This window comes from Schistocerca gregaria, chromosome 1, assembly GCF_023897955.1.
Source record: "Schistocerca gregaria isolate iqSchGreg1 chromosome 1, iqSchGreg1.2, whole genome shotgun sequence".
NCBI classification, from domain to species: Eukaryota; Metazoa; Arthropoda; class Insecta; order Orthoptera; family Acrididae; genus Schistocerca; species Schistocerca gregaria.
The window spans coordinates 1069864163-1069891233 of NC_064920.1; the positions used below are offsets into that span (position 1 = coordinate 1069864163).

General features: G+C 40.0%; 1 protein-coding gene across 2 annotated transcripts; it reads right to left on the minus strand.

Moving 5' to 3' along the window:
- Window positions 1-549: 549 nt before the first annotated feature.
- Window positions 550-23907, minus strand: LOC126281594 (HMG box-containing protein 4). Of its 2 annotated transcripts, none has more exons than XM_049980683.1 (2): window positions 23835-23907; window positions 550-2065 (listed from the first exon to the last, which is right to left on the minus strand). In XM_049980683.1, exon 2 carries the CDS (start codon window positions 2053-2055, stop codon window positions 592-594), a length of 1464 nt encoding a protein of 487 aa, XP_049836640.1. In that variant the 5' UTR covers window positions 2056-2065; window positions 23835-23907; the 3' UTR covers window positions 550-591. The 2 variants fall into 2 exon arrangements, with proteins under 2 accessions (XP_049836640.1, XP_049836650.1); XM_049980693.1 differs by lacking the exon at window positions 23835-23907 and adding an exon at window positions 23566-23723.
- Window positions 23908-27071: the final 3164 nt, after the last annotated feature.

The window sequence follows — 27071 nt, forward strand, 5'->3', positions numbered from 1 at the left end:
CAGAAATCTTTTATATCTCCTTCTCTTACAGAAACATTTGTTAAGTGGAATCATGCTAACAGTTATAGCATTTACTCGCTCAAATCCCCCCTCCCCCTTTTTCATGTACCTTTAACTCTAAAGTTCCTAAATTAAAGATTTTGATATGGGCATTTTATCTTATGTATGCAACGATACACAAACCTTGTCTGGATGTTCGAAAAGCAATTACTCTCCACAGTAAAATCTAACTATTTTACATCTCCATGCAGACCTGTGGCAGGACGTAACTACGATAATTTCTTGATGCAAACATTTTAAGCAAACTGAAACTTCAAGACCTGCACATTGTGTTATTACTGACAGTGAAATTATCAAACCTAAAATTATTACCATCAACTGCGAACATGAATGTGGTTATGGAATGCAAGAATGGAGGGAAGGGGATAGTAAATGTCAGAACACGCAAAATTGTTTGGAATGGGCAGGCAAGAGTGCTTAGTCTATACAAGTCTAAATGAAGAGATCCATAATAAGAGAATTATGTTTGTGATAAATGAAACACTCACTACACCAGAGAGTTGTCTTCAGAGCACACCTCTCCTTTTACCACTAGAGGCCTGGCATAAAGTAGGCAATGTTGTCTAGCAGTTTCGACAGCATCTCCGGTGGACAGCTGTTGGTTTCTGGCAGCTGCCGTGTCAGGCAAATAAGAGGGCCAAGAGCACACAGAAGTGAGTCCAGCAAGACAGATAAGCTACCAGAAACAGCAATTTGACCCTCATGTTCTTTCAGGCGTTCACCAATAATACCGAGTGATTCCCCGAGCAACTTCAGATGAGCTGCCACATCCACGGGCTGTGTGCCAACCACCTTGTATAAGCCGGGTCCCACTGCAGGCTCAGCTACCAGTCCCCGCCCACCAGAAGCTCCTGCTGCAGTTCCAGCCTTGGCCTCTGCAACCTGCTGCTGCTGCTGCTGCTGCTGGTGGTGGTGGCGTGCACTTCCACTTGATGCTGATGTACCTGCGCTACTGCGTGAACCACTTCCAACTGCGCCAGTCACTGACATTCCTCCAGTAGTACTGCCACTTTCTTGCCTAGTGGCTGCCCCCGATGTTGCACCCGATAATGAGGATACACCACCAGCTTTATTGATGAACTTCGAGCGGGACCCGGAAGTCCGCCAGCGACCACCGTCCGTCTGCTGACTTGATCCGCTAACTCCTTGAGTTACAGAACTCTGTGCCGATGCATCTGATCCGGGCTTGGTCAGAGCGACACGTTTAGCACGCCTTTTCCAAGCGTACTTCTCGTTGTTGGGTACTGTTGCCCAGAGCTCACCGAGGCGCTTACTAATAGTAGCAAAGTCTGTGTCGGGATTAGCACGCAGTATTTCCTGCCTAACCTCCTTTGCCCAAAGCATGTAGGCAGTGAACCGTGTTTTGCCTTTATCCTTCCGTTGTGCTTTAGTACGTCCAACTACACGACCATCTCGCACCACAAGTTTCTTCTTAGTTGATTTCTCGAGCATATACAGTGACTGACCTCCACGAGATGCTGTTCCTGAGCCTGAAGGTCCTTCATCGCCTGTCCGGCTGTTGCTTTCATCGGGAATGGCTGTTGTATTACGTTCTTCCACAAGTCGATCTTCGTCAGATGCTGCTTCATCATCAGAAGATGATGAAGAACTGGAACTGGATTCATCGTCTTGAACATCTCCTGTGAACTCATCTGAACTTGAATAGATATCGTCTCCCCCATCATTTGACAAGGTATCACGATGATGGACACCAGAACTGGATGTTGTGCGGTCTGAGTGTAATGTGGACGATGCCCTGCCTCGCCCTCTGCCGCCACTGCTACCAGCAACAGGAGAACTAAATGAGTCGCCACCACGTCGCCTATACCGATTGTCAATATCATCAGGTGATTCAAAATCCATCAGTTTTGAAGACTTCTTGCGAACTCGACCTGAGCGTGAAACACCTGTCACCTCCAATTCGTCTTGCTTAGCTCTTCCTCCAGAGGTAGAGTCCACGTCGTCATCAAATTTCCTCTTCAACATTTTGGACATAGCTTTTGCACTGAAACAAAAAAAAAATACTGTAATTAGTGTTGCAGATGGATCAACGTGTACCAGAAAGAAAAGCAGGTACATAATGAGCCCTGCATTTATTTGTGCTAGAGTACTGGTAAGTCATTAACAGGCTGTTTCACATTTAAAACATTTTGTGTTTTATGTCTCTGTTTCAGTCCATTCGATTTAGGCCTATGGGAAACACAGCAATGTGGTATGAAAATAACAGACAACTGGCAAGAGAATATTACTTTTAAGTAACTATTTCTTATTTTTGAAACTATTTTGAAATCTGACCCTTTTCAAAGTTCACATCCTGTTCTGCTCATGACGCAAATGAAGGAGACTGGTTGTGAGCTTACGTTATAACATGCAACAATAACACACAAATCTGCTCCATATTTCCTTTTCTACAGTTGCTTCATTAAATTAATGGTCTTGAACAGTGTCTACATTTGAACAGTTTGCCACTGCCACTGCCATTAAAGCAGAGAAGTAGTGGTGTACTTATTATGTGCAAGTTTTTCTTTGCTGTTTTCAAAGAAAGATGCTGAAAGCAAAGACAGGTGTCCAGCCTACATTATAACAGATCTGTCTTCTTATCAGACAGAAAATCTAAAGAACTTTTGGTTCCTCCACTAAATCAATAAAAAGATTGAAGCCATCTGTTCAGACATTGTGACCATAATGGCATCAAAATGGAGGATGCCACAGAAACGGTTGAAATACTAAACTCCTTTTTCCAAAACTGTTTCACTGAGGAAGATCACACTGCCCTAAATAGTCATATGAATGTCAAAATAACACATCACAAAATAAGTGACTACAGGACAGAAAATCAACTGAAATTGCTCAACAGAGAAAAGGCCACTGGTTCCAATGGGATACCAATATAATTCTACATAGAGTACGTGAAATAACTTAACTCCCCTTCTAGCAGTAGGTTACTGGAGAGAAAAACATTTCTAGCGATCAGAAAAAAAGGCAGGTCATTCCCGTTTTCATAAGTCATCAAAAAGGTGCATAAAACAATAGGCCTGTACTGCTGACATTACTATGTTGTAGAATTTAGAAACGAGTTTTATGCTTGCGTACTAGGACATTTCTGGAGACCGAAAACCTCATTCTGTAGGAATCTAAATGGATTCCAAAAACAATTATTGTGTGAAACCTGGTCGCTCTAATTGCCTTCAGGATCAAGGAAACAACAGATGCAGGCGTCCATATTGATACCATATTCCTTCACATCCCAAAGGCATCAGCCCAGCTATGTGACTGGATTGAAGGGTCCATAAACAGAACGCAGCATGTTAGTCTCAATGGCAGAAACTTTCATATGTAATAGGAACCTCAGGTGCACCCCTAAGGAGCATTGTAAGACCATTACTTTTCGACAATATACATAAATTATCTAAAGGGTAGTGTCAGAATTTCCATGAGGTTTTTTGTGGACGATGCTGTAATACACAGAAAATTTGCAATACTAGAAAATTATAGCAAAATGCAGGAAAACAACGCCTGATACATGGCTCGACACTTGGCTCTCAACTTAAACAACCTTGTCCCGGGTCTTCACGGGATCAGCATTTTATTCTGAATTAGTCAGTATGTTGAGTAGCAGAGGGTGGCCAGATGCCCTTCCTGTAGTTGAATTTGTGCACCACCATCTGTCTGTGTCTAATATTATCCCACGTGAAAGTGTGCAAATGTCTTCTAAATTTCTGCAAATAGTGTAATTGATATGACACATGGCTATCAGCCTGATATTCATTAATCTAGTCGAATGTGGGGAACAGACTGCAAACCACATCCAGGCTGGCTAAGCAAATTCTCCCTCATTGTCAATCCATAAGGCAGATCTGATATGGGCCCAGAAGTGGCATGCTAACACATGAGGCTATCCAGGCAGATCTATAAACAAATATAGCACACTGCAGATGATGTGGAAAGATCCATTATTGAATTATTACAGAATTGTGGTAATCACTGGAAGCAGTCACATCCATAAAATATCTAGGAGTATGGTTATTGGGCAATTTAAAGTGGAACAACCACATTAAACTAGACAAAAAAAATGGTTCAAAGGCTCTGAGCACTATGGGACTTAACTTCTGAGGTCATCAGTCCCCTATAACTTAGAACTACTTAAACCTAACTAACTTAAGGACATCACACACATCCATGCCCAAGGCAGGATTCGAACCTGCGACCGTAGTGGTCGTGTGGTTCCAGACTGTAGCGTCTAGAACCGCTCAGTTACTCCGGCCGGCTAAGATAGACACCAGACTGAGATTCATCTGAAAGATCCTCAAGAAGTGTAGTCCACCCACAATGGAGGCCGCTTAAAATGCCCTCATTGGCCCAATACTGGCATATTACTCACTGGTCTGGGATACGTACCAGACAGGATTGATGGAGGAAATAGAGAAGATCTGAAGAAGAACAGTGTGTTTCACAACAGGTTCAATTATTCATTGCAAAGGTTCACAGAAATGCTCGGCAAATTCTAATGGCAGACACTACAAGATAGGCTTCAAATTTGGAAAGAGTATGTTCTTAGAAGAGACAAATCAATATATTGCTACCTCCTCTGTACATCTCACAAAAAGGCTATAAGGTGGAACTAGACAGATCTGAACTCATACAGAAGCTTACCAACAATTGTTGTTCTTGAAAATCATATACCACTATGACAAAAAAGGAGGACACACAGTACAATCCTCCCCGTCCCCCCCTTCTCCCTGCAGCCTTCCCGAGTCACTGTGAAGTAGCTTGCAAAGTATAGATGTAGAAGAGTTAAGGGCAGCAGTGTTGTGCAATACGGAGAACACAGTATGAAAGGAGCATTCTTGGCCTTATATATTTAATGCCCCTTTTTGTGTGGGGTTGCAGTAATGTTTAACATTGATATAGAAACTGGGTGAACACTTAAATGTTTCATTACCAAAACGGAAATTGCCATGTAAATCAACAGGATTTCATAACAAGAATGTTGATTGCTGAAGATTAAGTTTCCTGAGTTCTACCCATTAAGGACCTGAGAGGAAAATAAAAAAATGAGCAATGCTGACTGACATAAAAATTAAATGAGAAAACACACCCATCATTTTCACAAATAAATACTACAGAACATGATGATATCATACAAAAAATGCCACCTTCAGGACTTTCACTATCATTCCATTATGTGTGTGTGTGTGTGTGTGTGTGTGTGTGTGTGTGTGTGTGTGTGAGAGAGAGAGAGAGAGAGAGAGAGAGAGAGAGAGAGAGAGAGAGAGAGAGAATGTATGAGAAAGGTAGTGGTGTGTGCCTAAGAGGCTATGTGAAATTCTAGATCAGGCAGTGAAGTCACTCTATGCAGTTTACCACTACTAGTCATTTCCTCTCCTGTTCCACTCACAACTGAGCAATGGAGAAACAGTTGTCTATATGCTCCAGTACGAGCCTTAATTACTCGTATCTTACTTTTGTGGTCCTTACATAAGATGTACGTCAGAGGCACAAAATCATTCTGCATTCAGTTTCATATGCTGGTTACCTAAATTTTCTCAAATGCGTTTCTTGAAAATGTTATCGTATTGCCTCCAGGGATTCCCATTTGAGTTCACAAAGCATCTCCATAATACTTTATCAGAACTAGTAGTAAAGAAATCTAGCAGCCTACCTCAGAACTGCTTTAATGTATTTATTTAATCATACCTGGTCGAGATCCCAAGCACAGAAGCACTAATTAGAATATTCATGCTACTGTTCTGTACATGATTTCATTTATAGGTGAGCTACACTTCCTCAAAATTCTCCCAATAAACCAAAGTCAACTTTTGCCTTCCTGCTACCATCCTTATATGTTTGGTTCATTTCATATTGCATTGCAACATTGTGCCTAGATATTTAATCAAAGAAGGGAAAGCAGAAAGGTGGAAGGAGTATATAGAGGGTCTATACAAGGATGATGTACTTGAGCACAATATTATGGAAATGGAAGAGGATGTAGATGAAGATGAAATGGGAGATACGATACTGCGTGAAGAGTTTGACAGAGCACTGAAAGACCTGAGTCGAAACAAGGCCCCCGGAGTAAACAACGTTCCATTAGAACTATTGACGGCCTTGGGAGAGCAAGTCCTGACAAAACTCTACCATCTGGTGATCAAGATGTATCAGACAGGTGAAATACCCTCAGACTTCAAGAAGAATATAATAATTCCAATCCCAAAGAAAGCAGGTGTTGACAGATGTGAAAATTACCGAACTATCAGTTTAATAAGCCACAGCTGCAAAATACTAACACGAATTCTTTACAGACGAATGGAAAAACTAGTAGAAGCTGAACTCGGGGAAGATCAGTTTGGATTCCGTAGAAATACTGGAACACGTGAGGCAATACTGACCTTACGACTTATCTTAGAAGAAAGATTAAGGACAGGCAAACCTACGTATCTAGCATTTGTAGACTTAGAGAAAGCTTTTGACAATGTTGACTGGAATACTCTCTTTCAAATTCTAAAGTGGCAGGGGTGAAATTCAGGGAGCGAAAGGCTATTTACAATTTGTACAGAAACCAGATGGCAGTTATAAGAGTCGAGGGACATGAAAGGGAAGCAGTTGTTGGGAAGGGAGTAAGACAGGGTTGTAGCCTCTCGCCGATGTTATTCAATCTGTATATTGAGCAAGCAGTAAAGGAAACAAAAGAAAAATTCGGAGTAGGTATTAAAATCCACGGAGAAGAAATAAAAACTTTGAGGTTTGCTGATGACATTGTAATTCTGTCGGAGACAGCAAAGGACTTGGAAGATCTGTTGAATTGAATGGATAGCATCTTGAAAGGAGTATATAAGATGAACATCAACAAAAGCAAAACGAGGATAATGGAATGTAGTCTAATTAAGTCGGGTGATGCTGAGGGAATTAGATTAGGAAATGAGACACTTAAAGGAGTTTTGCTATTTGGGGATCAAAATAACTGATGATGGACGAAGTAGTGAGGATATAAAATGTAGACTGGCAATGGCAAGGAAAGCATTTCTGAAGAAGAGAAATTTGTTAACATCGAGTATAGATTTAAGTGTCGGGAAGTAATTTCTGAAAGTATTCGTATGGAGTGTAGCCATGTATGGAAGTGAAACATGGACGATAAATAGTTTGGACAAGAAGAGAATAGAAGCTTTCGAAATGTGGTGCTACAGAAGAATGCTGAAGATTAGATGGGTAGATCACATAACTAATGAGGAGGTACTGAATAGGATTGGGGAGAAGAGAAGTTTGTGGCACAACTTGACCAGAAGAAGGGATCGGTTGGTAGGACATGTTCTGAGGCATCAAGGGATCACCAATTTAGTATTGGAGGGCAGTGTGGAGGGTAAAAATCGTAGAGGGAGACCAAGAGATGAATACACTAAGCAGATTCAAAAGGATGCAGGTTGCAGTAGGTACTGGGAGATGAAGAGGCTTGCACAGGATAGAGTAACATGGAGAGCTGCATCAAACCAGTCTCAGGACTGAAGACCGCACCAACAACAACATTTAATCAATGTGACTGAGCCAAGCAGCACACCACTGATACTATACTCTAATGTTACATAACTGTTCCTCCTACGCATGTGCACTAACTTACATTTTTCTAGTTTTTGGGTAAGCTACCATTTATCACATCAACTAAAAATATTGCCTATGTCATCGTGTAGCCTCCTACGGTCACTCTAAGATGTACCTTCATTTTCACCACACCATCTCATCAAACAGCTACTTACCCTGTGTGTAAGATTTCTGATGTATATATAGAATAAGAGTAGTCCTATTACACTTCCATGGGGCACTCCTGATGACACCCTTGTCTCTGATGGACACTTGCCATTGAGGAGAACCTATTCCATAACCTCTTACCTTCATTACTAGTTTACAATGGGGCACTGTGTCAAAAGCTTTCCTGAAATCTAGTAATATGGAACCTGCCTAATGTCCTTCATCCATGGTTCACAGCAAATGTGATGACAAGGGCAAGCTGAGTTTCATATGAGAGATGTTTTCTCAATACATGCTGATTTGTGGCCATATGCTTTTCCATCTCAAGGAAGTTTATTATATTTGGACTCAGTATGTTCAACAATTATGAACAAACAAATTTTAAGGATATTGGTCTGTAGTTTTGTAAGTCTGTTCCTTTACCCTTATTATATACAGGAGTCATAAGTGCCCCCCCCCCCCCTTTGTCACTTGCAACTTTGCACTGGGAAAGAGATTCACAATAAATCCAAGCTAAGTGAGGGACAAGTGCCATAGAGTACTCTATGTGAAACCAAATTGGGATTCCATCCAGACCTGGCAACTTATTCGTTTCCAACTCTTTCAGTTACTTCTTTATACCTAGTACTTATGTGCTCCACATGGTATTCTGTACATATGTTTGTAAAATCCTCCGGGGCACGAATGGCTTCTTAAACACAAAATTTAAAATTCAGCTTTTCTTTTCCTGTCTTGTATTGGCAAACCAGACGAGTCAACGAGTGACTGGGCAGAAGCTTTTGAAACACTTAACGATTTAATGCAGGACCAGAATTTTCTTGGGTTCTTGACATGATCTTTTGCTAAGGTATGACTGTGGAAGTTGCTTATATGTTAAACATTCTCGGTTTTCTTGCCACATCAATTCTTGATAAAATCTCGAGCTTTCGACGATATCCTCCATCATCATTGTGAGGAGCAACTGACTGTCTTCAGTTGTGGAAGTTGCTCTTTAAAAATCAACTTTTTTTATAGATGCACCAACTCCTACTATCTTTTGCTTGTTTTCATTTGCTCATTCTTTTTTGAACTGAGAGTGCAACAGTCTCCAGCATTTTCTGAATTTTGCTAATAAATCACGGTGGGTCTTTTCCATCCTTAATCTACTTACTAAGCACATACTTCTCCAGAATGTGATACTTTCCCCATAGCTCTTCTATGTTCACCATACTTGAACTAAATTATGTCCATTGATTGTCTAAGTGGAATGCAAACAACTACTTTTCTGCTCTTTCTAGCAAAAACATTCTTTTAGCCTTCTTGATGGATTTATTAACTTCAGCTATGATAATATCATGGTAACAACTCCTTGTCTCTATACTGACACTGTCAATAAGGTAAGGCAGGCATATTTGTAGCTGCAAGGTCTAAAATAACTGTATAACCCCACTTTTACGTTCCTGGAATTAACATTTTCCCGACGTTGACGACATTTTTTATCAGTACAAGAGTTAACAGTAAATTCAATATGGAGGGCAGATATCTTGCAGTGAATGGGATTACAGAGATAAGGTCCAGTGAGTACACTGTATCATTTGGGGAAGGTTAAATAAGTGTCATGCTACAACCAATCAGTGTATTTTACACATCTTAATATGCATAACCCCCCCACCCCTCATCCTTAATCCAACAATCCTCCAGACAGCTGTCTCCACTACTCATTGTTCCATATCCATTACCACCTTCTTATTTTTGAACTACTACTCTGTCTACACTTTCATTAGATTTATATGTCTACGAACTTTCACCTATTCTCTTTTCTCAGCAGTTATCTCCATCCCAACCTCTGCATCCCTATCTCCTTTCTCTTGTGTCTAGCATGCACCTATCCGTACCAACACTACAGCATTACCGCTATGGCATCACTTTTTGATTATCTTTCACTACACTGTCTCCTTATACCTTGCCCTTTGATCCATCTTCAATTCAACCAGAAAACACAAAGTTTCCCATGGAACAACTCATATTTGTTCACCTGATGGAGGTAAGAAACCCTACCAAATTTTAGCACTTCATCTCTCTCTGTCTGCATCTTATTGCACTGCAAAATCTGGAATTTTTGTCATTTTTTTTACATTTTGATAGCAAAAATCACACTTGTTAACATTTTGAAACTAAATAACCATTTTTTTAGGTATCATCGAAAAACTGTGAAATTTGGAGTCTGTATACTCAATAGCATAAGGATTGCAGAAAAAATATCTCATGCCTATAAGTAACACCATCAAGGCAGGAAAAATATGTGCTCTTACAAACATTTTTTTTTTTATTTTAATTTTTTTATTTAGTGTTCCGTCGGACCAAATTAAGGAAAAGTCTCCATGGTCGTGGAACGAGTCAATACATGAAATTATAACACGATATTAGAAACAGATAAAATGAAATATAAAAAAACATATTCAGGTGACAAGTCGTAATTTTAAATAAAGAAAATCAACAATGTAACACTGGAATTTGCTTAAATTTTTAACTCTTCCAGGAGCTCCTCAACAGAATATAAGGAGTGAGCCACGAGGAAACTCTTCAGTTTAGACTTAAAAGAGTTTGGGCTACTGCTAAGATTTTTGAGTTCTTGTGGTAGCCTATTGAAAATGGATGCAGCAGAATACTGCACTCCTTTCTGCACAAGAGCCAAGGAAGTGCATTCCACATGCAGATTGGATTTCTGCCTAGTATTAACTGAGTGAAAGCTGCTAACTCTTGGGAATAGGCTAATACTGCTAACAACAAACGACATCAAAGAAAATATATACTGTGAGGGCAATGTTAGAATTCCCAGACTATTGAATAGGGGTCGACAAGAGGTTCTCGAACTTACACCGCATATAGCTCAAGGAAATGATGTGACTATACATATCTTCTTGAATGAGCAACATGACTCCCCATGAGCCAGAGGCCGTGCCTCAGAGAGGAAGGATAAAACGAACTGAAGTGTGGAAGGTGAAAGTGATTGTGAGGGTGTAATTTTGTTTACTGGAGGCAGAAAATAACTGGACAGTATGACTGTGGAGCTGTAATTCAATCCTACTGGAGCCGATGCCACAAATGTTTCATCGGAGAATAACCATATCCGATGACGGACAGGAGATAAGTCAAATAGGGGGGTAGTCACTGTAGTGGCTTCCGAATGCCAGAATTCGAACACACACAACGACCAGGTTCAGAGCCTGGAGAATCCTGGTCCATTAGTTCGACAGAGGTGTTGGTATTTGCCTTTGGCTGGCTAGCACACTGGTTGTTGGTGCATCCCAGTGAAACGAAGGACTGCTGGGTGAATATATTGCATGGTGACACAACTGAAGAAGAACTCCAAGGTCGAGAAGGGGAACATCGTTTGCCTTTTTTGACCGCTTAGGACCTTGGCGTTTTTCAGGTGCAGACCCACATGATGGCTGGCTAGATGTGAGCAGAAAGTCATCATGACGGTACATCTTTTTGGATTTCCGTGCTTCTGTTTGTGAGGCATGCAATGTTGCTGGCAAAGGCTCGTTGGTGTGGTGTGCTACCGTAGCAGGTGGTGATAAGTGTGTGACCTTGGAGCTGGACGATTTCACAGCCATGACACTGAACTGGAAGTCGAAAGTCTGCATAGCCATATCCTTCATAGGTCAGGGTGTAGTGAGACTGTAATATAATTTGCAAGAGGGTGGTGTACAAGGTATGTGGCTAGCCAACATTTCCTGAGCAATGCGAGTGGGAACCTATTCCTTCACCCTAATCTCCTGAACGGCTCTCTCACTGAGGTAGATTGGACAGTCATGGAAGGAAGCAGCATGATCACCACTGCACTTGATCCAGTGAGGAGAAGGTGGTGGTCACTCACCCTCACGTGTTTCCCTGCCGCAGGTTAGGCATTTGGCTGTATTTTTACAAGATTCACATGCTTGATAGTAGCACTGACATTTATAGCAACGTGTGGGATTCAGGATACATGGTTTAATAGTAAAAGCTTAATTTTTGACAGAAATACCACGTGGTCAAATGTGAGGTATAGAGTGTAGGTTGGCAGTAATTCTTTATCAACCCTTTTTATGATGCGGTGAACTGCAGTCACTCCCTGGTCAGTGAGACAGACTGTTTTTGCAAGCTCAGTCAAGACATCAAGCAGCAGGTGAATGTTTATGAAACCATGGGAGGAATTTAGAGTGTGGTGGGCCTCTACTTTAACAGGATAGCTGTGGAGAAGTGTTGCATTAAGCAGTTTCTACACTTGAAAAGCTCTATCCATCTCCAAAGGCAAGGACCCATTAGGCAACTGAGATCATGGCCACACAAGATTGGCAATGACATCTACACCCTTCTGAATAAGAAATGGATTAACTGTTGGGAAATAGTGATCATCTTCAATGTGTGAGACCATGAGGTATCGGTGTGCAGCTGAGAGAGGCACTGATTCTTTTAACTCGACTAATTTATGTTTTTGAGATGAGGAACTCACCATGTGCACTCCTTCCTGCTGCCCCCCCTCCCCACCCCCCTTCAGGCGGTGGGGGCCTCACCTGCTTTAGGTGATTGTCCATACCTCCCCGACTCCAGACAGAGGGATCATTTGGTATAGAGAAAGGTACCAGCTCAAGCTATCAACCCTTCCTGGGCCTGGCCTGTACCAGCTGGTATATACGAGCCCTACCTGTCAACCTGGCACTGGGAATTACACGTTACCCAGTCACCTATTAAACATCAAACCTTGGGCCGGCCTTCATGAATGCACAGGAAGGAGGAAGAAGAAACGGCAAAAGAGAGACACCAAATACCTAAGTGGAGGAAGGGTACGAAAAGGAAGGATGGGGAAAGGAAGATGAGTGGACAGGATGAATTCATACACAGTTTTACCAGGAACAACTTTGTCACCAAGGGAGGGGAAAAGAATAGCAAGATGATAGACACGCAATGCAGAAAGGGGAGTAGCACTGCAAAGGTGGGTGGAGTGGTGAGCCCCCTAGTGGAGCTATAGTTTCTGGTTATTTGCTTTTATAATTTGAATAAATGTCATGTAAACTGCCTAAATTTAACAATTTTCTTTCACATTGCTTTTTACCTGTGATTTTTATATCTTTTTAGACTGTTCATCACAATGGTAAAAATTTATTACTAAATCAGCTACTTCAGAATCAATTTGTACCCTCTTTTCAGATTTTGTTCCGCTAAGAAATCTTTTTCTTTAAAACAATTCTGTGCTTGCTGTGCTAAATTTTCACAAACTTTGAAACTATTTTGAATTTTGTGCTGAGACTAGTTCAGTGTCACTTACTGTCAGCAACTGAACACGTCCCTTTATTGCACCTTGGTGCGCATTGTCTCGTATGTAATCAATCAGCAAGGACATATGCCATCAAGACTTGTAGATCTTAAATACACCAACCATTCTGTGGTACTTTTGGATAGTCTTTGAACTGAAGACAACAGAACATAATGTTATTGTACAATTTATGGATCCCTCTACATCATTCCATTTGCCCAAGTGAGTGTGTCACAAGACTAGTTGATAGTCTTCTGAACAAAGTGTTATAAGTGTTCATAAACTCAGCCAAGCACAGACACAAAATATAAATTCTGGTGCACTTTCATCAAAACATTTATTTAAAAAAACCACAGAAAGTTAAGCACACTCACTAAATAGTTGTGTTGAGTTGTAATATGAACACACATTTGAACAAGGGCAGGTACAATCACTTGATGGCTTCATGATGATGTATGCCACCCTCGGAGAAAATGGAGGGTCATTCATGAATTGGAACAGGAAGCATATGTGCCATCCAGAATAAATTCAGTGCTCTAGTTGAGTTTCAACTTCCAGTGGAGGTTGCTCTACTCGGTGAGCAGACTATGGCTGGTTACACTGTGCAAGTGTTTGTAGTAATTCTGGTAACAAAAAGGCGGCTTAACCCTGTCAACTGAAACAGTAATGGATATTATTTTGGTATTGATTATTGTTCTTTTAGTTTGATTTTGTTGAGTTTTTGAATTTGTTCTTTAATAGTTTGCTGTTAATCAAAATCTCGATGGTTTTTTCACCTCTGCCGACGGCACACTGAGGGCCCAGTTAAAGGCTTGATAAGGCTGGTTTTTAGTCATATGTTCTTTCAGGGAGGACATACAATCTGTTTGATTGGTGTAATACATCTCAACTGCACTTGTATCAATAAACTTGTCCAGCAGTCACAGCGTTTCACTGTAAATGAGCTCAGCCGATGAACAGTAGAGGTCGGGTTTGTAAGTGATTCGCAGACCAAGCAAGACCAACGGTCAAGCTGTTGTCCAATTTGAATCATGAGACGTGAGTGTGACTTTTAATGAACAGTGCCAGCATTCTATCATGTCATCACCAATTGGGTGATAGCTTATGGTCTTCTGCTGTATAGTACCACAGGGTTTGCTCAGCTGGGCAAATTGTTCAGCCATGGTCTGTTGTGATGTGTAGTGGGCAAACAAAGAGTGAAATCCAGTGTGAAACGAAGGTGGAGAACAGTGTTTCTACTGAAATATTGTCAAATGACATGGCTCCAGGCCAGGGTGTAATTTGGTCAGTCGCTGTTAACAGGTATCATTTACCATTCAATGAAGGCAGTGGTCCTACTATGTCATGTGAAAATGTGTAAATCTTGTGTTGTGTCAGGGAAATTTCCCATAGGTGCAATTATTTGGTGAGGTACCTTACTATGTTGATACTGAACATATGCATGTGCCCAAGCTCAACAGTTGAACTGAAGATCTGATGCCAAGGTGGCATAACTTGTAAAGGCTCTCAAAAACCTGTCTGCAGAATGAGGAAGGTAGGATCAGATGAGATCTCTCTTTTGAGACTTCACAATAAAGCTCTACATTTGTGTCAGGAACAATGAACAGTTTCAGCTGAAGGCTGGAGGAAGCATCTTTCAGAATGTCCTGATGCTCCTAGTCCGACTCTTGTGCTTTGTCGAGGTGAGCAATATCTCTTTTATTCATTATGCTATTTATGTGGGATAGGCAGTTGTCTTTTATGTTATCAATTACTCATATGTTGCATACACCAGTGCTGAATAATGAAGCAATAAATTCCATCTGATTATGTTGTTGTTGTTGTTGTTGTGAGCATTTATTGTATTCTGTCGGAAAGCATAGATGGTTTGCGGTCAGCAAAAGTTGTAAACACTTTTGCCTCCAACCGTGAGCAAAAGTATTTGATAGCTTCATATACAGCAAGAAGTTTACAATCAAATGCCCTCCATTTCTGTTGTGACGGAGAAAGCTTGTGTGAATAAAATGCAACTGACTAGTATGCACCAATTACATGCTGTTGCAATGCTGCACCGATTGTGGTTTGGCTTGCATCCATCATCAGCACAAGGGGTGTTTCTAACACAGGATGTGCTGCATTTGCTATACTTTGTTCAGCTGCTTCAAAATCAGAGCTCTTAGCTTTCGTCCACTGGGTTGGCATTTTCCCCTCGATTTTAGGACCAGACAATACTGCAGTTAATTGTTCCTTTTGCGGTTTCTCTCAGAGAAATCCTCAATACTGTTTCTGTTTTTGGTTCCGCCATGTGAAGCACAATTATGGCCTATTATCAGTGGTACTGGATAATGATCTGGTATCATTCTAGCGTTGTTGTTGTTGTTGTTGTGGTCTCAGTCCTGAGACTGGTTTGATGCAGCTCTCCATGCTAATCTATCATGTGCAAGCTCCTTCATCTCCCAGTACCTGCTGCAACCTACATCCTTCTGAATCTGCTTAGTGTATTCACCTCTTGGTCTCACTCTACGATTTTTACCCGCCACGCTGCCCTCCAATGCTAAATTTGTGGTCCCTTGATGCCTCAGAACATGTCCTACCAACCGATCCCTTCTTCTAGTCAAGTTGTGCCACAAACTTCTCTTCTCCCCAATCCTATTCAAATATCTCCTCATTAGTTACGTGATCTACCCACCTAATCTTCAACATTCTTCTATAGCACCACATTTCGAAAGCTTCTATTCTCTTGTCCAAACTATTTATTGTCCATGTTTCACTTCCATACATGGCTACGCTCCGAATTAAGGGTGTGGTAATCTCCATGTGAATGCCACGCTTCGCTGTACAGGCAACGACCGTGGATTACTAGAAAATCGAATGATGCCTTCCTTCAGCAGAAAATTGAATTCTGCCTTGGCAATAACATAATAGTTGGAGGTAAGGCATCTCGGCCTACAGGAAATTGTTGCACCCACAGCAGTCTAAATGTAGTACACACTGCTGTGGCCTACCTCTTTCGGAGCATCTGGAGGTTATGTAATACATGGCAGCTGCTCCAGCAGCTCAATGTATCTGCTACCTGCCAAGTGAATAAGCTTGGTGCTGTGCTTTGCTGCACTGTGTCAAAACCCAGCAACAGCTAGGCCAGTGATGCTATGGATGAGACATGCATTGGTAATGTCTAGCTGCAGACAGTATTGCGCCGGAAGTCGGCCCTGATAATGGGTTCAGTCACATCTGCTATGATAAAGTTGCAAGTAAAAGTGCACCATAATCCTAAACCCAAATCTGTGTGTTGCATGCTGTGTGTCTCTATGATCAAGTTGTTGGCCGCAGATGTACAACAAAATCAGCTGCAGATACTTATTCAACAGTGTCTATGGGTATATACATAAATCATATCCCGTGAGCACCACATACTACTGTCCTGTCTTCTGATCTGTTATGAACAGATGCAGGGATGGCAACTGGCAATCGGGTGCACCAACATCAGATTGTCATTGCTATTTGGAAAGGTGTGAGGTGAAGTGCATTTACACACCTAATAAAACTTCTGAAGATGGCCTCTGTGCTGTGCCACACTCTGCTAAGAAGTTTGTGGAGGAACGAGTTCTCTACCTTCTATGAAAGCATCCTCTAGCATTCCAGCTAGAGAATAGATTGCTGGTTTGTTTGTTCAGGGCGTCAACCTTATTTGCAAGCTAGTCATAAGGCGCACACATCATTGAAGCTGTCGATAGGCTGTCGCTGTTGCCCACCACCGCAGCTATACTGAATGGGGATGGCCCAATTGCATCCTAAATTCTATCAGCCAGGCCCACTATAGCATCTAGTAGCATCTTTGTCTGGGACGTTACAAGAGCCTTTACTTGAGCCAGCAGCCGGATGCTCCACAAATGCACAGCAGTACATTCAGTACCATACTCACATTGACCCTGCCATGCAGATGTCAGAGATACTGAGATGGTTTTCTGTCTCCAACGTCTTCCTGTGTAAGTAATTGCATCTCACACTATTCCTAAGAGTTGGACACCTTATGCATCAACTCTGCCTCAAGCTGCTGCAGGTGGTGTAGTTATTATATCATGGACTTCTGCAGCGACGATCTTGTTCGCTAACCACTAGTGGAAATTTTGTGGAGTATGTTGTTACTACAGCGCAGAGAAAACTTTCCTTGACTTGAGCAAATGTAGGGCGGGACTGTGTGGCTAAAATGGGAGTAGCCACACTGCAAATTGTAATACAGCGGGTATTTCCACAATCTCAGAAAATTTTGAATCTTGAGGAGTCAGTCTTAATTCTTCTTGTAACAGTCTTATTCACACTGACTACATCACATTGGCGTCACCACTGTCTGAGCCAAATGTTATAAGTGTTTGTAAACTTAGCCAGGCACAGACATGAAACATCAGTTCCAGTGTACTTTGATCAAATCATTTAAGTAGAACAAACTACAGAAACTTTTAGTCGTAAGGCATTGCATTGCAGCAGAGAGAGAATAATCACAGCTATCCTGGTGGCTGGTGTGTGAACTCCTTTGACAGCTACGAAGAACAAATCAGCTCAAACTTGTTGACGATGTGTGCTAATGTATGCTGCTACAAGAGGATATTTGGCCTGTTCCCATTCTTCAGGTGTTTGCTGTTGTTGAAAAAACTGGAAGAATTTAATTTTCAGATAAGTGTATGTGCTCTACTCAGAAAAAAGTTACTCTTGTCAAATATGTCGTTCTATGTAGTGCTGTTTAAAAACGCATTAATTTGACCTTTTTTTAAAACACTGTTGGCTTTAATAAGTTTAATAACTTAAAGTTTCAGTTACCGGTATGTCAAAAGTATATTATCGAGATCCTTGTAATTTCAATGGTTTATTTTATGTTCTTTGAAAAAAATTAAAACTATTGTGTGTTATAAAAACAAAAAATAACAAAGGAACAAAAACTTCATTAATTACAATAGTTTTCTCAAGTGAGAGCCTGTGTTTTGAGGATTATTTTGAAATAATAATAATAATAATCAGGGATTATACCTTTCTCTTTATGTGATATTTGACGTAATGGTGAATCCTGTGTTTTGCAAAATAAAATACAAAAGTGAAAGTATGCCCTCCTCAGTGGACACCGCCTTACAGTAGCACTGTCCGTGCAGGTGAGGGGGTTTGCGTGCTCTGGATCCTGAGGGCTATGCCGGCAGTAGTTTAGCTACTGGCAGGGTCACCCATGCCGGATTAGCCGAGGGAGAGGAACCAGACAAAGTGTGTCCCGCAACGGCCCACTGGGCCTTTTCACCTATCCCAAACCTGTCCTTACTCTGTCCTTGTCCTGCCCACTGGGCATTTTCACCTATCTCAAGCCTGTCCTTGTCCTGTCACCTCAAATCATAGTAAAGCGTAAGGGGGGACTCTTACGCGTAGGAAAGCCAGCTGTGCTAGGGGAGTAAACCCTTAAAAGAAAATCGGGCAAGTCTGGAGGCTCTTAGGTGGCAGCCCCACCACCAGACTAGGGAGCTGTGGGCCAATTACCAGCACTCCCAAAAACAAGTGATTAAAGAAACAGCAGAAATCAAATATGACGATTTTTGGCATGAAAAGGACAATGAAAATATGTTTCTGGAATATTAGAACATTGAGAGAAGCCAGCAGACTGAAACAGGTTACAAAGGAGATGACGAGTTACAGGCTGGACAACATTCTTGGACTTAGTGAGGTGAGATGGCTAGATTTTGGAGAAATCCAAACAAGATGGATACACCTTTTTATACTCTGGACCCGCTGGAGAGGATGCAGAAATGGAGTTGGACTTTTGTTAACCAAAGGACCTAAAAAGAGCCTTATGGAATGGAAACCAGTTTCAGAAAGACTACTGACAGCACGTTTTAAGACAATCATTCAAAATGTCACTGTCATCCAATGCTATGCTCCTACAGAAACCTCAGATACTAAAAAGAAAAAAAAAGTTTTACCTCTTCTTAAGTGACACCATTAAAAGTACCAGTAAGAAAAACATCTTGATTATTATGGGAGACCTAAATGCAAAAGTAGGAAAGAACAATGAATGCCTAGAGCATGTAAAGGGAGTCCATGGTATCAGAGAAATGAATGAAAATGGGGGCATGTTTACAAATTTCTGTGCCAGTCATGATTTGGTGATTGGAGGTACATTATTCCCATGCAAGAATTGCCATAAGGTTACATGGGTATCCCCTGATCACAGAATGGAAAACCAAATTGATCACATAGCGCTAAGCAAAAAATTTAGAAGGTCGCTGATGAATGTGAGAAATAAACATGGGGCTGATGTTGGCAGTGATCACAACCTTATTGTTGCAAATTTTAGACTAAAAATAATGGCTACAAATAGAAAGTTTGAACAACGAAACAAAAAATTAGATGTGGGAAAACTTACAACAACAGCAAACAAGAAGGTTTCTGTATTGAGCTAAGGAACTGCTACAAGGCACTCCAAGAAGCACAAGAAAATTATGAAAATAGTGTTGATGATACATGGACTCAGGTTAAGGACGTCTACCGGTATTGCAATGTGTGCAAACAGGTCCTTGGCGTTAAAACCACCTGAAAAAAGATTGGATGTCTAAGCATACATGAAATTTGATCAGCTGTAGGAAGAAGATTAAGGCAAAATTAAATATGAATAAAACAAGACAGCAGAAAACTTGAATGCAAACTGAGTATGCAGCTACTGACTCTCAAAGAGGAGTGTGAGGAATGATAAGAGAAAGTGGATGGATGAGCAAGCTCTAAGAGCAGAGACAGCTGCAGCAAGGGGTGATGCAAAAGAACTGGATCGTATCACTCGAATGTTGTCCAAAAAAGGTTTCAACAAGAAAAGACCTGTGAAAAGCAAGGAGGGTCGACTGTTGATGACAGAAGAAGACCATCTTAGACGATGGAGAGAACATTTTTCTGAAGTGAGAGAGCAACCTGATGAGAGGAAGAGGCAATGGAATTTTCCAGATGCCAGTGACAGAATCAATGTACACACACCAACTAAAACTGAAATTAAAATAGCTCTCAAAATAAGCAGACATTTACACCACAGTAAATCGACTGCATTCATTGTTTGAGACGATATGGTCAGAAGAGAAAATATCAAAGGATTGGAAAGATGGGCTGATTATTAAGCTGCCAAAGAAAGGGGATACTAACAACTGTAATAACCAGCAAGGCATCACCCTCCTACTTGTACCAAGTAAAGTACTCTGTAGATTGAAGCTAAATCACATCAAGGACTCAGTCGAGGCACGACTGAGAAAAGATCATGCTGGGTTTAGAGACCACAGAAGTTGTGTCGATCTCGTCAAAACACTGCGTATAATACTTGAGCAGAGTGCAGAATGGAGAACACACACTATCTTACATTTATTGGTTTTGAATAGGCATTTGACTCTCTTAATAGGAGAGTTAAGTGGCATACCTTGGAAGAATATGGAATACCATCAAATACAAGAAATAATATTAAAGTCACATATGATGGATATGAATGTAGGGTGCTACACAATGGGAAACTTATTAACTCTATCCTAACAAATGCTGGGGTGGGGCAGGGATGTATTCAGACACCTACCTTGTTCTTGTTGGTACTGGACAGAATAATGAAAAGAGTTGTTGATGGTAGGAGAAGAGGTATTCAGTGGGGAATGCAAGACAGGCTTGAAGACCTCGACTTTGCTGACAATATCTGTCAGCTCTTGCAAAGATTGTGAGACATGGAAGAAAAGTCAGAAAGACTAAAAGAGGAAGCAGAAATTGCAGGACTTAAAATAAATGTTCAGAAAACTAAGGAAATGAGAACACAATCTGAAAACAAGCGAAGCTAACAGTGTATGGAAAGGAATTGGAACAAGTAGACTCCTTTGTACATCTAGGAAGTTGCGTCTGTAAAGATGGAGGGGCCAAGGAGGATGTAAAGAGCCATATACGGAAGGCAAATGGAGCTTTTGTACAACTGTACCCTGTCTGGCGTAATAAGAACATCTGATTGTAAACCAGCTGCAAGTTTTCATAAACAAGTGTCTTCGGCAAATTATAAAGGTGAGGTGGACAGATGTTATATCAAATGAAAAATTGTGGGAGATGACAATCCAACGACCAGTCCGTGAACAAATAAAGGAAAGAAAATGGAGGTGGATTGGTCACACTATATGCAGACAACAAGGAGCTGTTGAAAAGGCAGCAATGGATTGGAACCCACAAGGAACATGTAGACGTGGCTGTCCGAAAGACATGGAAAAGAACAAAAGCTGGTAAATCATGGAGTGAAGTGAAATATTTGGCTGCCAACAGAATAAGATGGAAGGTCTTTATTGCTGCCCTATGATCCGACAGGAACAACAGGAAATAAGTCAAGTCAAAGTACGCAATTTTTTCCTGTCTTTATGGTTTTAAGTAAAAGGCATCTGATTTTTTTCCCTACAGTACTTTATTATAGTGTGCACAATCTCCAAATTTTACATTCTTCAAAAAATGGTTCAAATGGCTCTGAGCACTATGGGACTTAACATCTATGGTCATCAGTCCCCTAGAACTTAGAACTACTTAAACCTAACTAACCTAAGGACATCACACAACACCCAGTCATCACGAGGCAGAGAAAATCCCTGAACCCGCCGGGAATTGAACCCAGGCGCAGGAAGTTTACGTTCTTCGGATGATATATGAAAATGTGGAAATTTATTTTCAAAATGTTACCAAATGCCATTTTTTGCCTTCACAATGCTCTGTTCACAATAATTAATTTGTTTTAAGATTAGTAAGGGGAATTGGTAATAATATTTGTGGGTGTCTCAAAAATACTTGTGAATGCCACCACTAGGTTACAGTCTGCCCATGTGTGGCATCACTACTATAGTGGAGGTCACAGGTTTGGATTTTAACAATTGCCGTTACTAGGTCCTCGAACCACCATCAAATTTCAATTCAATAAATTCACATGTAGAAAGTTACGATACAAACAATGCATAATGTGTGATGAGTAATTTCACAGTGATGAACAGATTTAAATTCAGGGTATATTTCTGCATATCTGTGGAGGCTTTGAACAGTATCCACACTGAGCTTGAAAACAAAAACTCTGTGATCATTACGCTGCCAGAGCACATTTAGGAACGAAGTTACATGAATCAAAAAGGACCAATACTCGTGTGAAGTATACAATTTTTGGGGCTCCTTGGTCAACTGATAACATGCCTCCTGACATTTATCTTACCAAGTTTAACTGAATAAAATTCGTTAGTATATTTTGGAAATTTTAAGCAATAAGCGGACTGCTTTAGAATCTTCTCTATGGAATTGAAATGCAAGACATAACTTTTCTACCTCATAATGTTCAGAGAAATCATTCATGTGCCTACATATATATGCATACTATCATTTATTATTACGGTTGGATGGGTCAAACACTTGAAAAACAGCATGGATAGGAGAGAGAGGTAATCACCTACAAAAGCACCTCTTTTCAGTGTGTCAATCGCTGTTAATTATTTCAATATTATGAAATTCACACAATGTCATCCATTTTAGGATCATATCTGCAGCTACACAGTAGCACTTCTTAAGCAAACACTATCAGTTTCACTTTGAAATATAGGGCCTAATACATAAGAGTTATGTACTAAAAAAATTGCTAGCATTTCTGCAAGACGACTGTTTAACTACTAATATGACGTCGACAAGGACTGAAATCGGTAACCTTGAAATGATAAAACGGTGACAGACACACAGAAACTTTTTATATATTTTCCTTACTAATAACAACGTAATGACGCTCTTTGCTGACAAGTATGTGCAGTTTTGAAAAATCAGCTAGGAAGGTACATGTCCTAATTTCAAACGCAAAGGCGACTAAGTATGTACAGGAGACGATTATAATTACAAAGGAGGGGGAGTATGCTGCAATATTATTTGTTGTATATTCATGTCCTCCTCGGTTTTTCGCACCTCTACAACAAGGCACTTCAAACATATACAAATCACTATCAAGGGTGAAAGAAAAATATTCTAGAATTAGGTTTAAACCTCGCACCTTGAGGTTTATGGTCCAACACACTGAACATTTATTTCATATTTGGAAGAAGTCAGAGTGAGCTTCTGCACACAATATTTTAATTTCCCTTTTATCATTCATTCGCTTCTTTGTTAGAACCACAATGTAAATAAATACTGACTTTAAAAAATTACAGTTATTAATATAATAAATAATTTATTTTTGATTTTCCTTCATAAATAGCATTATGAAGTAGCTTAACGCTTATATGAACGGCTGTTCAATCGTAAAATTCGTAATGCATAACTACAAATATTATAAAACAAGTATCAAATACGTTGACACAGCGTTGCGTTCGTATTTGGTTCACTTACATATTCAAACGTTGCTCACTGAAAAATATTTTGTGCCTGCTGCCTAGTGCGAAAAATCATTTGAAAAAATTATATTACCACTTCTTAACTGCATATTACGGGTAGTCTGAGTTTTTGTGACCAACTTAAAGTCAAATTACCTGCAACGTTGCAGCAAATGACAACAAATTGCTATATGCTATTGCAACACATTCACTACACAGCGTCCATAACAAACAGCTCAGAAGTTATTGAAACTACGCCTCCACAACATTCAAAACACACAACTCGACAACTGTGAACCGGGACTCATCAAAGACTACCACAGGAAAAATATTTCAATACCATTAATTAAATGATATCGAAACGACGAAGGTCACAGGGAATTTTAATAATAAGAAAAGGCTACCGACCCTAAAAATTTCCTTACCATCTGGGTCAGAATTTTTCAGCATACATCTGTTTAGGGCTTCGTCCACCTTTTACGTTTATTTACCGCAAGCAAAGACCAGAACAAAATCTGTAAAATTTTATAAAGATATTTCATACCGACACTACCAGGCAATTAGTTCAGAGGAAGTGAGTGTCTGTTCGCAAATAAGTTAATAGGATCAAAAATATTTTACGACATTATAACGTAAACTGGACATTGCTAATAAACCGATTACAAATATTTAAGTAAAACGTTTCGCTTTAGAAACACAAAAAGTGTTCTCCAGGACTGAAAATATAAATTTCGAATTTACATTTCCAATAACTCTATAAAACAAAAACCTTCAAATATCAGTAAACACTTTTTGGGTTTGATTCCAGAAAACTTCGAATATCAACTAAACATTTCTTTTGCTTTTTCGAGAAAATCAGCCCGAATGGCACAAGAAATAAACAGTATCCAACATACAACCACTACCCCTCTTGCCCGAGATTCAAGTAAGAGAGAATTAACTAAAAAAGAATAGATAACAGTAAGGTTAAAGACATGTAATTATCTGTTTGTAAGAGATGCTGGAAGTGGTGGCCAGTGGGCATCCAATATCACTGACATCTTGTGATGACATAACCAGCAAACACACAGGAATTCTGCAGGCCTGATTTTGTTAATATCTCTATTAATCATCATTTTAATATTGTCTAGTGTGCGAGGATCGTCACCATACACTTTACTCTTTAGTGTGCCTATTAACCAGAATCACATAATGTCAAGTCTCAGGACTTGGGGGCCAGAGGACTCAAGTCACCCTTCAGGGAACATGACTTTCGAAACTTTCGTCAGAATATACTGTTCAGTTAAATGACAGTAGTCTTTTTATTTATCACCGTTATTCCTGATTCCTCCGAATTATTCATAGAGTGTTAGAACTTTTATTTCAGTTTCAATTAGCTGAAGTATGGATCTTGCCCGAGATTCAAGTAAGAGAGAATTAACTAAAAAAGAATAGATAACAGTAAGGTTAAAGACATGTAATTATCTGTTTGTAAGAGATGCTGGAAGTGGTGGCCAGTGGGCATCCAATATCACTGACATCTTGTGATGACATAACCAGCAAACACACAGGAATTCTGCAGGCCTGATTTTGTTAATATCTCTATTAATCATCATTTTAATATTGTCTAGTGTGCGAGGATCGTCACCATACACTTTACTCTTTAGTGTGCCTATTAACCAGAATCACATAATGTCAAGTCTCAGGACTTGGGGGCCAGAGGACTCAAGTCACCCTTCAGGGAACATGACTTTCGAAACTTTCGTCAGAATATACTGTTCAGTTAAATGACAGTAGTCTTTTTATTTATCACCGTTATTCCTGATTCCTCCGAGTTATTCATAGAGTGTTAGAACTTTTATTTCAGTTTCAATTAGCTGAAGTATGGATCTTGCCCGAGATTCAAGTAAGAGAGAATTAACTAAAAAAGAATAGATAACAGTAAGGTTAAAGACATGTAATTATCTGTTTGTAAGAGATGCTGGAAGTGGTGGCCAGTGGGCATCCAATATCACTGACATCTTGTGATGACATAACCAGCAAACACACAGGAATTCTGCAGGCCTGATTTTGTTAATATCTCTATTAATCATCATTTTAATATTGTCTAGTGTGCGAGGATCGTCACCATACACTTTACTCTTTAGTGTGCCTATTAACCAGAATCACATAATGTCAAGTCTCAGGACTTGGGGGCCAGAGGACTCAAGTCACCCTTCAGGGAACATGACTTTCGAAACTTTCGTCAGAATATACTGTTCAGTTAAATGACAGTAGTCTTTTTATTTATCACCGTTATTCCTGATTCCTCCGAATTATTCATAGAGTGTTAGAACTTTTATTTCAGTTTCAATTAGCTGAAGTATGGATCTTTGGAAGTTGAGTAGCACGTTCTCCATTGCCTTCTGGTTGTCGCACAAAGGATTTCAGGCCGTTGTAAAAGGCTATGGTATCCAAAACTCGCACAGAACTACAAAATATTACAACTTTTAAAAGTGATAAGGAGAAATCCAACGTTTTTAGGTGCCCAGAGCGGTATGTTTACAGCCAGTGTCAACACAGATGAACCACCAGCTGTATATCACCAGTTGTGCATGTGATTACTGACCTCGATGTATACATGTCATGAGCACAGATCATGGATTCTGTGCATGGGACATGGAGCTATATACATAGTGCAGAACTTTGAAATCCATAGACTTGTTTATAGCACAAGGCACGATACAAACATGCATGCCGTAGCAACGCTCGCCAACTGGTGTGTGAAGTCAGGCAGAATGCGGTCTGAATATTGACAGCAAATGAACACAGCATGAATACCTCATATATTGTCATACTTGTGTATTTACTTAATGAACGGTTCACTATTTTGCCGGTAACTTTATTTAAATATTAATTACAATTTATAAAGCAGAATCATCTTAATTTAAGAAATGGTCAGTCACGTTTTTTACTTGACACCAACTTTGTAAAAGAATGTTAGAAGATGTTTCTGACAATCAGGCCTAAGTAATTGTGTAAACCGTATTTACCAGTAATTTTATTATCAATGCACTTGCACAAGAATACTAGGTAAGTTGTTTATGGACAAACATTTATTTATATTTGTCATGAATGGTCTGAGTGTCACCAAATGTTTATAACATTTCTTTATTTAACCCTTTTGGTCACGAATTTTTTGTTCTTGAAAAATAAATCGTGGCTTTGCTGTCCAGTTCTTCAAATTAAATTATGATTTTTCGGATGCATACAATATTCTGAGGTGCCCCCAAAGAGGGGATACAAGTGGGTGCAGTGTAACTCGAAAACTCAAAGTATTTTATTTGATTTTATTTCATCAAAATACATACATTACAAAATGCTTACTTAACGATTATCTACATAAACAATGGTTGTACTCTTGTGGAGAATGATAATCAAAGAAACAAATTTGATTTTGCAATCCAGTTTCTAGCACCTGTAAAATGATTTTTTTGTCACCGAACACTTGAAGACGCCCAGCATTGCCGAAATGAACGCCAGCTTCTGGACGAACTTTCACATTGACTCGTTTTGAAGTATGTGTAGATGACATTAGACTTTCACTAGTGGGACACCCCTTTTCCTGGCAGCTGGCTTATCTATTTTTGTCAGTACTTGCCCTAAAGTGAGGCATATCAAGTATCTTATTTTTAGGAACATCT

Excerpts from the sequence above, each read along its gene's own strand:
- LOC126281594 (XM_049980683.1), bottom strand. The coding sequence starts at position 2,055 with ATGTCCAAAATGTTGAAGAGGAAATTTGATGACGACGTGGACTCTACC.